The 12,742-nt window shown below is 50.1% G+C and overlaps 1 protein-coding gene across 1 annotated transcript in view; it reads right to left on the bottom strand.

The window, feature by feature from the left end:
• The window catches only part of CRTAC1 (cartilage acidic protein 1), a 165,071-nt gene that overhangs the window by 9,421 nt on the left and 142,908 nt on the right, over positions 1-12,742 (bottom strand). Inside the window, exons 12-14 of the mRNA XM_030941278.1 lie at positions 10,318-10,463; positions 8,902-8,944; positions 6,401-6,544 (exon numbers count right to left, since the gene is read on the bottom strand). Of these exons, the coding sequence (XP_030797138.1) occupies positions 6,401-6,544; positions 8,902-8,944; positions 10,318-10,463 (333 nt within the window). The remainder of the gene's footprint in view (positions 1-6,400; positions 6,545-8,901; positions 8,945-10,317; positions 10,464-12,742) is intronic.

Raw genomic sequence — 12,742 nt, 5'->3', positions numbered from 1 at the left:
TTGGGAAAGTCGTAGCTCCTTTTTGGGCCTTGGTTTCCATGTCTGAAAAGGAGAGGATGGGACTAGATGACTTCTCAGCTGTTCCTGGATTTAAAGCTGTAGGATTCTGTGATTGTTGAGGGCCAAATTCCCAGGCCAGCTCACTAGCTCCCGGTGACCTCTGCTCTGTGTGGCACAGTCCATGCCATGCCCGCCCAGCTCAGTTCACCTTGTTTTATGACTATTCTCTCTGGGAATGGCACCACATGAGAATTCAGCTGAACACAGCCCAGCCCAGGCCCCTGGAAGGTTGGCTCTGCCCCTTATGGTCATTTGCCATCTTTTTCTGGTGAATCTGTCAGTTCCCTGGAGGTGGCCCCATCCTCCCCATCTCTCCCATCACAGGTGTCCCGGGTGGCAGCAGGGTGCACCAGGAAGCAGAGGAGCTTTGGCACTGAATGGGCCCGGGGCTCCATCCTGAACATGGCTACTTAATAATAATTATATCTCTAATTTGTTGGGGACTTTCTATGTGCCAGGCACCATGTCAAGTCTAATATAATAACTTCATGAGGTATTATCCCCATCTTGCAGATGGGAAAACTGAGGTTCAGTGACACTTTACCTACTTTAAGTCTTTGCTCAATGCCTCTTTCTCAGGGAGCGCCACCCTCACCCCGCTATTAAAAATGGCATTCCACCTCCATCCTGGCCCTCCCAGATGGCCTTGATGTTACTCTTCTCCAGCCCACCATAGCATGTATCATGCTCCAACACGCTACAGACTTTCCTTATTCTGGGTATTGTTTAGTGCCTGCCACGTCTTGCTAGGGAAGGGACCTTTGTCAGTGTTGTTCACAGATATATATCCCAAGCCACTAGAACAACACCCAGCACACAGTAGGTGTTCAGTCACTGTACATCACATGAACAACTGGTTAAATAACTTCCTCAGTGTCAGTTACCTAGAGATTACACAGCATAAGGCTTAAGAACCCAGGTTTTGGAGCCAGTCATGAGTTTGAATTACAGCTCTTGCCACTTTAGCTAGCTATATGACTTTGCATAATTTACTGTTTCTGAGCCTCAGTTTCTTGGGTAATAAAATAGACTAATAACGTTTATATTCTGGGATGGGTGTGAGGATTCATGGAGACATGGATGTAAAGTTCTTGGCATATGGCAGGCATTGCATAAATGTTAGCTGCTTTCCTGGAGGATGTTTTTCTTCTCTCTTGCATCTCATTTTCCCTCTGGTGGCCTATTTTTTGACCACTTCACTGTCAACAGTAGTTCCTTGGAGGACAAGTCACCGTGGGAGGGGTTGGCATCATCTGTGGTGTTAACCAGCCCATGTTCTTTTGCCTTCCTTCCAGGATGTGCCTGTTGCTACGAAGACACAACAGCAACGCCTGGCAGGTTCCTGGCCCCTGTGGCTGGGATTCTGGCCTCAGAGAAGGCTGGCCTTGGGGACAGGGAGGCAGGGAGGGGCTCGGTTTGCCTTCTGGGCTGGAAGTCTGGGTGGAGGTATCAGCCTGGAATCTGTTGGAAGAAGTTAGCTGGCTCCCTGCAAAAATGAAATGCTCATCTTCCTGTCTCCATGGGGCTCTTGGAGTCTGGAGCGGAGTTCCTGCTTGGGCTGAGGTCCAGTGGCACTGGTCTGGGTGTGATGCCCAGACCCTAGGAGGGGGCCATAGCAGCCAGAGTGACGTGTAATCAAACTCCTGGCCCTCAGAATGGCACCTTCCCAGAGTAGGGTTGGCAACCATGTAGATGCTTGAAGAGGCCTGGTGGATGGTTTACCATTCTGCCTCAGCGAAGGCTGACCGAGCCCGCCTGGCGAGGGTACTCTCGACATGAGCGAGCACTGCCACCTCTTCTTGTAGACTTGAACGTGACCGTGGGGAGGACTGTTTCAGATCACTGGGCCTCCAGGGGCTCCATTTTCCCCTTCCCAATCTTGCTCTTGATCCTGGGCAGCATGAGTGACTGTGGCTTTTGCTTAAACCAATTCACCATCCCAAATGAAGAAGGGAGTGGTAGTTGAGAGTGCCAGCAGACAGCCAGACTCCTGGGATCCAATCCTGCCTTCATCTGTCTGGGCTATGTGACCCTGCACAAACCATTTAGCTTATCTGTAAACCTGGGATAATTACAGCACCTTCCTCTTGAGATTATTGTGAGGATTAGACGAGTTGATTATTGTGAAGACTTTAGATTCAACCCAGACACGTCGAGCCCACTAAATGTAAGCTATTATTGTCATTTTAAGGTGTACATGCCTGTGAAGAGGGAGTTCTTGAGCAGAATAAAAATGGTATTATTCTTATTATTTGGTTTCTCTTGAAAAATGGGGAGTTGTGGCAGCAGTGGCCCACCTTCCCGCTGGAGTGAGTTGCGGCTGCCTGGTGCAGGCAGGTGGGGCACCAGCTCCTCCATTTGCATAATCCCTTCCGGGTCCATTTCATTACTTGACTGCCCCTAAAGGCATTTGCTATTTTTGTTACAAATTAAAGTGTAGCACAAGCCAACAAAGATGTCAGGAGCCCGGGTGGGGCTACGGGACAAGGAAAAGACAGACTTATGTGCACAGGAGGGGACGGAACGGTTTGGGCTCCTACAGGTCTCAGAGAAAGGGATTAGAAGAAAGAGGGGAACGGGAATGCTGAGCCTGGGTAGCTTGGGGGTGGCTTTGCACCCACAAATCTGTGCCTGGTATAGCACAGACCAGTAGATGCATTGAATTTGAGGCACCTGCTCAAAAAGCCTGTACTACTACGTCAATGAGGAGAAGCTCTGTATTTTTTTTTTTTGGCGGTGGGGAGCAGGTAACGTTGAGTGGGTTCACTATCCACCTGTCCTCTGTATCTTTCAGCCTTGTATCTCTTGCAACACAAGCATCTTGGGGGCAGAGGATTTGTCCACCTCATTAGAGGGTCCCTATCACATTCCTCATGGGAGGAACCTAGTGCTTGTCATACAAGATATTCTCAGTAAATGCTTCCTGAATGAATATGTAAATGAATGAATGCAGAGAGCTTGCTTTCTGGTATAGCAACCTGAGAATTCAGTTTGACGTTTTAGAAAGCCCTTTGGTGTCCCACTTCTATCCCATGCACTTGGCTCCTCTATCTGGCTGGAGGGAAGGCAGTGTAGGGGTGGCAACCACATTACCTTCACTTACCATTACATACCTAGAGCCTAGCTCAGTACCTGGCACATAATAGGTGCTCAACGAGGCCGGGCGCGGTGGCTCAAGCCTGTAATCCCAGCACTTTGGGAGGCCGAGACGGGTGGATCACGAGGTCAGGAGATCAAGACCATCCTGGCTAACACGGTGAAACCCCGTCTCTACTAAAAAAATACAAAAAATTAGCTGGGCGATGTGGCGGGCGCCTGTAGTCCCAGCTACTCGGGAGGCTGAGGCGAGAGAATGGCGTAAACCAGGGAGGCAGAGCTTGCAGTGAGCTGAGATCCGGCCACTGCACTCCAGCCTGGGCGACAGAGCGAGACTCCGTCTCAAAAAAAAAAAAAAAAAAAAAAAAATAGGTGCTCAACGAATATTACTTTCACTTACCATCTTACGCCTAGAGCCTAGCTCAGTACTGGGCACATAGTAGGGGCTCAACAAATATTACTTTCACTTACCATTGTGTGCCTAGAGCCTAGCTCAGCACCTGCACGTAGTAGGGGATCAACAAATATTACTTTCATTTACCACTGTTACCTTCACTTACCATTGTATGCCTAGAGCCTAGCCAAATATTTGGCACATTGTAGGTGCTCAATCCGTATTTGTTGAACTCATGAATGAATCAAATGGAAGTCTTATCCTGGAGTCTGAGTGCTGTAGTGGTGCTCTTATCAGCTGTGGGAACTTAGAACTCCTCTTTGCAACTCACTGGACCCCACTCACCCAACACGGTCACATGACACAGACATACCCTGTTATATAAAACTCAATGTAAAGGCATTCATGATTATCACTTATAAGGCATCATCTGAAGTCTGCTGTCACCCTGAACCCCCAATGTCCTTGGCAGGCTGTCTCTGTAGTTGTCTTGTCCCTTATTTCTTGTGCTGTTGTGTACGGACAGTCAATGGGCACTGTTATCTTGTCATTTACCACTGCATTTGGAACCATTCCTCCGTGGGTTTTGGGTTTTACTTATCTTGCTATCTTAGATACACTTTGTTCATTTTTTAAAAGGCAGCAGCAGCTTCCAGAAGGACTAAGGAATAGTCTGAACAGTGACAGAGCTGCCTGTTACCCCTCTGACAAGATGGTGTGGTGGGAAAGGGCTCCAGCCCTGGCCTGGGGAGCAGTGGGCTCCATGACCTTGGGCACAGTGACCTTGAACACTTCAGCTCTCTGAGCCTCATCTCTGGAGCCCATTCAGATCTTTAATTCTATGTCAATACACAGGAATGGGCTTTCTAGAAGTGGAATGATTTTTAAGTTGGTGTCTGCTTTTCAGAGAAATTGTAGCTGTTTTCATTTAAAAACTTTTCATTTACGCTCCTGTTCTGAGTGTAAAAACAGCACTAGCTACAAGGAATTAATATTTTGTGATTTATTAGGAGTATTACTATGATATCAGAAAATGGCAGGGTTTTTTTGTTTGTTTGTTTGTTAAATATGTTTTTTAAAGGGTTCCTGTATTCTTAAGTGTAATTTTATTATATCCTGGGATGACTTTTTTTCCCTATGAAGAATAGATCTATGTTTTACAACAAGCCTTCACTACCGAGGCTGGTCGTGAGCATATTCTATGGTGTTACATCATTCCCAAAGGGTGTTCTGGCTACAGGAGTGTTCTATTTTCCAAGCAGATTGCAGAGACTAAGCAGCAAGGTTCTTTCTAGAAATCAGAGTAAACTGAGATGAGCCATGCCTATGTCCAGCCAGACATTGAGGAGTCTTAGAAAGGAAAGGCCCTTAGGGATATACCAGCCCAACTCTCTTATCATCTACATTAGGGAAACTGAGGCCCAGCATGGAGAAGTGACTTCCTGTAGGTAAAAGGCCCAGAGTACACACTCCATTTCTGCCCCTCATTCATCACACATCCTTCACTTGGCCCAAACCCTGGTCCCCCAAATGTGAACAGTGTTATACACAACCAGCCAGTGCTAGTGCCTGAGGGTGATACCTGCTTTGTGTTATGATCTGCTTTCAAAGCATCCCATGGTGGAAGGGCTGCTCCTAATTCAGCATTCCAATCAGTTCTACTTGCCCCAGACCCTTTTTATCACCAGCTTGGCACTAATATCTAGTAGAGAGTTTATTGGCATAATTTCTTCATAAAAGAGGCTGGAAGGCTTAGCAAGTTCAAATGATAACATTTTTATCAAGAGTCCCCAAGGACCACCCTTTTCCTTCCCATCACCACCACCAACACCAATAAGGCTTTCTCTAGCACAGGAAATCAGGGGCAAAAAGCAGAAACAGCACAGGCCAAATCAGCAGGCACATGGTACATTATCAGATCAACCAGCAAGCAACCACCTGAGAGCCATCTTTGTTAAGGGCAAAATAAGGAGCTCACGAGACACTGGAGGGTACAAGACTATCTTGATTCTTCTGAAGGAGTGAGGGAGGCTGGATGGGGTAATGGGGAGACTTTCCTTTCTGTTTTCTCAGAAAACATGCAAAGAAAGTCTTCACAAACAACTAAGGTTGTGTCAGTATCCCAACCTTCCCTTTTCAAAGATGGCCACCTCTGTTGTCCATTCAGAGGGAGCACGCAGCAGAATCTACTGGGTGTGGAGAGAGAGACAGGCAGCAGGAGAGAGATTTAGTTTTCCACAAAGGCTGTTAGTTTTGTTTTGTTTTTTCCTTTATTGATGGGATTTAAAGTGCATATAACTGAAGGCAAAGTCCAAGGCCTAGAGAAAGATATGAGGCCCGAGAGAGAGGCTCAGAGATTCTAAAGGCGGCGGAAGAATACCCACCTAAAAAGGCCACTTGAGCTGCAAAACGGACAGGACAGGGAGATAGAAAATGGGAAAAAGAGAAAGGGGGTGGGGACGGGGTGGGGGTGGAGGAAGGAGTTTGGGAAGAAGAAATTACCAGTTTAGAAATTCAGCCAAAGATGAGTAGTAGGAGTTAGTTTATATCCCAGCTATGAAAATATGGGCTGACCTCAAGGTAGGAACAGTTGTTTTAGGAAAGGTAAGAAGAATGATAGCCTCAGGCCAGGACACAGCATCCCCTGGCCCTTCAGGTGATGGTAGAAGTGATGGGGCTTCTCCAAGCCTCTGTCATGGTCTTCCCTGGAGACCCAATGTGGGTCAAAGGAGACTCTATCCAGCCAGGAGAAGGAAGGGGTTGGGGACCTTGATCTGGGGGCCTACCCAGAGCTCCCCAATGGAAGGCAACTTCCCTTTGCTACTGGACTATGGCTGGGGCCCCACTCACCCACACAGGCTGTGCCATCCTCGTTGGGCTCGTAGCCCCGACTGCACCTCTTGTTGGTCCGGCACCTGTAGCTTCCATAGGTGTTGACACATACGGGCTTGTCTCGAGGGCACACGAATGGGAACTGGATGCATTCATTGGTGTCTGCAAGGCGAGGGGAACAACTCACCATGAAGGTGTGGGGCAGCAAGTCCCAGCCCAGGCTCTGCCTGCCCATACATTATCTGGCTTTGGGAAAGTGCCTTCCTCGCAGAGCTCCAGTTTCCCTGCTTCAATTCCCTTGGCTGGCTCCTCCTGTACTTGGTCTCTATATGCTGGGGGGCACTCAGGCTTGGTCGTGGGTCCTCTCTTCTATCTACCACAATCGTTCTAGGTGATCTCTTCATGCATGGATGATTCCAAAAGTTCTATCTCCAGTCGCAGCCTCTTCCTGTAGCTCCAGACTCACGAATACAATAACCCATGACCTACTTGACAGCTCCGCTTGGATGTCTAAGATGTACCTCGTGCTTAATATGTCCAAAATAGAACTCCAGATTCTGCCCTGCCCTTAAACCTCTCTTGCCCTCTATTCTGTCTTCTCTAGCTCAATCATTACCCCCATCATCTATCAGCTGCTCAAGGAGCAATCAGAGCGACCCCGATTGCTCCGCCTTTCTTGCGCCCTGTGCAATTTCACAGCAGAGCCTGTCCACTCTTCCCCACAGTCCACCAGTCCACCTCTCTCTGTCACCTCTTTCTCATTCCTCTGCCACCACCCAATTTCCTGCCATCATGACCTCTTGCCTGGACTTCTGCAGCTGCCTCCTCACAGAATACCTGGCTTCCCCTCTTCCCTTCAATTCACTCTGCAATTCAGCAGCTGAAGTGAGCCTTTAAAAACATGAATCACATCATATCACTCTCTAGTTTAGCTTCTAAGGCCCCTAAGAGCAAAATTCAGACTCCCTACAGGGCCCTTATGGACTCTCCATCATCTCCAGGCCATACTGGCCTCCCTCCTTCTCCTTCGACACATGAAGCCTTTGTCTTGCCTCCTGCTTTTCACTCCTGCCTTTCCCTCAGCCCTTTCTGGGCCTGGCTCCTTCTCATCCTTCAGGTCTCAGTTCAAAGTCTTTCTCCCGAGGCCCTCCCTGACCACTCTGTCTGGAATAGTCTCCAGGGAGCACCTTGCTCAGAGGGTTCTGAAATCATCTTGTCCAGCTGTGTGGTCTGTCTCCCTCTACTAGAATGGATGCCCCTCTTGTGGAGGCTGGGGTGGGCGTGGCACTTGGCCTACATCCCCGGCTCCCAGCATGACACTTGCTCTGTATGAGGCACATAACTGCCTGTTGGGTGATGAAAAGGAAGAGGAGGCTGATCTCAAAGGGTCCTTCCAGCAGGCAGAGAAGAGACTGGAATTTCTGTGCACCTGCACTGTGTGTTTGGAGTGGGGCCAGGTGGGGATATGGAGAGCACAGGGGAGTCATTTCCTCGTCCAGCCACCCTTGGCACCACTGCTCCTTCGCCTCCCAACCTGTGCTCCTTTGTCCAGGCAGTGCCCGCCACCAGAACCCTGTCTCCCCTCTCTGTGACTGCCAAACTCCTCCTCATTCCTCAGGGCCCAGGCTTGGACCTCACTTTCTCTAGGGCACCTTCTAGGACCCTCCCTATGCTGGTTTAGGGCCCCTGCTTTGTAGTCTCCAAGCCCCTGCCCTCCCCCATCTGGGCCCTGATCACACTGTGTGGTTGTCAGCTGTTTACTTGTGTGGCTCTCCATTGGCTTTTAGCTCCTGAGAGTGGTATCTGTCTTGTTTACTCCTGTATCTCAGTAGCAAAGGGCTAATGAGCGGCTGCAGAGTAGACTTGGGAAGAATGCTGGATGAGGGTTCAAGGAAGGAGGGATCCTTGGCCTGATCCCTCATTGCTGGTCACTGGGATGGAAAGTCTCCTGGACACTGAACTTCTAGGCTGCCCCTTCCCATTCCAGGCCTTTGGGGACTTTCAGAAGGTTCTTGGACCCTCAAGGAGCTGCCATCCTGGTAGTGCTGCAGCTACCTGCCTGTCCGAGTACTGCACCAGGCTGCAGTCTCCCTTCCACAATGTGACCACACTCCATACACTATTTTGCCCCAATGCCTTGGCAATGCCCACCCTTGCCTGCCAGTCCCCTTGCTTGCTGCTCCACATGGACTTGCTGGCCATGGCATGTGGCTATTCCCCCTGTGCCAGGGTGGTGGTGTGTCTCCTTCCCATGTGCACTTTCTCGGTACTCATGGCAGGGAAATGCTGCCAGTTCCCAGAACTGTAGTGATTCAGCCTGTGGGTCATTAATATCACTCCCACTCTGGTGAGTCATGTGGTGGTTGTCTTGGCATATGGAGTCCCAGGACAAACAACACCCTCCCCTGTCCTCCTTTCTACCCCTTGCTTGCACCCTGGACCTTGCCATGAGTCAGGCGGGCATTCCCCAGGGAGATTACAGCCTCCGCCCCATGCCCTGGTGACTGAAGGCAACTCACCCATGCAATGGCCATTTTCCTGCTGGGAGAATCCTTGGCCGCACTGCAAGGTGGGCAGAAGCAGAGACATGAGTGAGTTGAGAAGGTCCCATCCCAGGTTCCCTCGTAGTCATGGCCACAGAGCAGCTGTCGCCCTAACCACAGTGTGAGGCATGCTCTGGGCCTGGGGGGAGCCCCCTCCCTTGTAAGACCCTTCCTTTGTGCTGAGAACAGAAGCCTGGCAGGGAGGCCACGAATGGATACAGTTCAGACTCTTGCTCATTTCCCTGTGCAGGGGATCCACGTGCCTGAGATGGGATGCCTAGCAGAACCTGTCCCTCCTGTAGCATAGCCTTGAGGCTGAAGTTGGGTCTGTCAGGGCAAAGAGTAATGAGGGCTGGGAGATGCTTTTTGAAGTGTCTGCTCACTGCCGACACGCACTTCTCCAAGAACCTCCCCCTCACATGGGTGGGTGCCTGCAGCCATGCCTGTGTTCCATCTCTCTGGCCAGGGCTGATGGGCGGACATCCTAGCAGGAGGGAAGACTCAAGGCTTTGCAGCAAGAATTTGAACAAATGGACTCAAGACTTGAGAGTTCGGAGCTGGTCCTGCCAGGCTGTGGAGGCTCTACCATGCCCATATGGGGGTCTCAGAGACAGCAGCCTGGGGTGGGGCCGGGGACTAAAAATGTAACACACATGACACAAAATGTCAATCTACCATACTGATGAATGAGGTGGGTGTATGGGGATTGTTGGGAAAGAGGGGCCCCTCTCCTCCCAAAGCCAGTGCACTGACAAAGGTCCTTGAGCTCCTAGGGCTGAGGCCATCAAGCTGCCAGTTTCCACTTATCCTGAGCTTCCCTGAGTTTTGTGAGTGATCCTCCTTATAAGTCCCCTTTATTTGTGTGAGTTTCAATGAGTTACTGTTACTCGCCACCAAGTGAACCCCATCAGAGTTGGAATGACACTGCTGACATGGGTCCAGAGCTGCTCCTCAAAGAGACCCCAGAAGCCCTGCTGCAGGCTCTGAGCACCATCCTAGGGCAACAGGAGGTCTTGTCAGAGACTTGGAAAGAACCAGGAGGGCAGCAGGAGACCTGGGGTCATTTTTTAACTCTGCTCACAACTGACTGTGCAGCCTAGGTGGGCCTTGGTGGGTTTCCTCTCTTAACTTCGGTTTTCTTCCTCTGTAAAACTGGTGCAAAAATGCTTGCCCTGCCAATACAGCAGGGATTCTTTGAGGAGCAGAAAAGATGTGGGTGTGATAGTGTTGTGCAAACTACAAATGGAGGAATCAGTATGAGGCCTTCGCTTTGCCAAGATTTCCATCACTCTAGAGGCTGAGTTTGCAGATTCCCGGGAACCCAGCTTCAGCCCATGGGGTTGTGGGTGGTGCCCACTTTTCTGGCTATGAGGCCCAGATGCCTCTGCCCACCTCCAGTGGGGCTGGGTTCTGAAGTGTGTCCTCATCCCGGGGGTAGGGGATCTCCAGCACCGAGTTCATCTCCCCGCTGGCCACGTTCCGGCTCACCATCTTGCCATCTGGCCATGTCACCTCCACACTGCTGGCTTCATCCTTCCCTGAGGGATGGAAGGAGAGAGCATCAGCAGCAGAGGAGAGCAGGAGGCTCTCAGAGGAAGCATCAGCATCAATGAATTCATCCATTGAATAAAAGCATGAATTGAGCACTGTTCTAAGTGCTAAGGAAATGGTGAACGAGACAGATTTGAGGTCCCTCCTCTCTGGAACAATGCTGTCCAATATACCTGTCTGTCTGCAAGGACAGAAATGTTCTGCATCTGTGCCGTCCAGTACAGTAGCCACTGGTCACATGTGGCTGTTGAGCACTTGAAGTGGGACTTGTGTGACTGAGGAGGTGAATTTTTAATTTTATTTAGCTCTAATTAATTTAAATTTAATAGCCACACATGGCTGGTGGCTGTCATGTTGGATGGTGCAGCTCTCGAACTCACGTTCTAGCGGAGAGGCTAAGCATCAGGAGGCTGTACTAGAGGACACGGTAAGGCCTGTGATAAGCAGGTTGTCTTTGGAGTCTGGGGTTCAAATCTTGGCTCTACCCCTTACCTGGTATGTTGGAAAGGGCATGGCGGGAAGTGGGTGGGAGACCTGGGGACAAATCCCAGCTTTGCAGCTAACTGGCTTTGTCATCCCAGGAATGCTTCTTGTATTTCTATTTATTGAGCTCCGCTAAGGGCCAGGCTCTCTCTTGTCACTGGGGATGCCCCTGTTCTCGTGGAGTTCCTGCTCCAATTGGGGAGACAAGCAAACACATGAACAAATAAATCATGTCAGATATTGACAAAAGTAGGGCAAGTAGGTAAGGAGGAGCTGGGGGTTGCCAGGGCCTTGTCTAGTCAGGTGGTCAGGGGCAGCCTCTTAGGGAGGGGGCATTTGCACTGAGCTCCACATAAAAACTTGGAAAAAGAGCTGGGCATGGTGGCTCATGCCTGGAATCCCAGCTACTCAGGAGGATGAGGCAGAAGGATCGCCTGAGCCCAGGACTTCAAGGCCAGCCTGGGCAACATAGTGAGACCCTGCTTCTGAAAAAAACAAAAAACAACAACAAAAACAAAAACAAACAAACAACAACTTAGAAAGATGGAGTGATAAACAGCTGGCAGGTGGAGGACAGGGGAGAAAGACCATTCTACAAATCTAAGATGCTTACAGAAGATGTTGGGAAGCTCAGAGATATTCACAGTGAATCCATTTGCACACACCCCTAAAGCAACATGCTACATCATTGGTGGAAAGCAGACTGGAAAGATTTGTCAGATGTTTAGGCACCGTCAAAGCCAGCCCCAGCTCCCCGCATAAGGAAACAGGCCTGCCACTGTGGCAAGGTCAGGCTAATGGTGATGGATGGGGGTGGGGAGGAGGCGGGGGTGGGCCTCACTTTCCGGTAGAGGCTGCTCTCAGGTCAGCCCCTGGGAAGGATTGCTGTGCCCAGCACAGACAGGGGGAGCGCACAGCCCACTCTATCACCCATCAGGGCTGAGCAGATGTGGGGACATGGGGTCCTGCAGGGGGCCTCGAAAGCAACACACTCCCCCAAACACCATTCCTGGGTTAAATAATATATCACCCACATATATGCACTATTATTTTTCCTAACATATGTAGATAGTGTTAGAAAACAAATTAAACTTAAAATTGCTGTTGAATGTATATTCACTTTTGGTCATTGCTATCCACCAACGAATTTTACAATGATAGCTACTATGGGGTGGACGGTAGTTGGCAAAATATCTTGATGTATAAAGGGGGTTTCCATATTTTAGATAAGGGTGTTTGGAGGCCACATGCAGACTTGGAGGAGAATCTCTGTGTAGACTTCTGGTAGAGACCACTGTGGGGCATGGAGGAAGGGAGCTAGGTGCTGGGGGGAGGGCCCATGATGAGGGGGTTCCAGAGGGAGTTACGCCTTGCGAGCCACAAACCCCCAGCTTCTAGATCCTTCCCATGTTTGGTCTCCTTTTGCTCTCCCACCCTGGCCTCCAGGGGAGTCTCACTGGAACGTCCCAGCCTTGCTGCTGCCATGCTGTGAGTCTATGAGGGCCAGGGCCAGAGCTACGCTCTGAAGTGTCCATGGAGAAGCAGCCCCTGCCCTCATGGGCACAGCAGGCAGCAGCCACAGAGGCGCTCGGAGACAGAGGCTCGTCCTCACACACTGAGTTCCTCTCCCACACAGCTCAGTTGCTCTTTGCGTAGAGAAATCCTCTCCTTCCGGGTCCAACCTTACTGTTCCGGGTTTTGCTTTATCAAGCAAGGAATTATTTCTCATCAATCCCTCAATCTACAAGAATCCCTTCTGCAGAAGAGGGGTAAAAAATGGGAC

This window comes from Rhinopithecus roxellana, chromosome 11, assembly GCF_007565055.1.
Source record: "Rhinopithecus roxellana isolate Shanxi Qingling chromosome 11, ASM756505v1, whole genome shotgun sequence".
Taxonomy (NCBI): domain Eukaryota; kingdom Metazoa; phylum Chordata; class Mammalia; order Primates; family Cercopithecidae; genus Rhinopithecus; species Rhinopithecus roxellana.
This window is presented reverse-complemented; position numbering and strand designations above follow the sequence as displayed.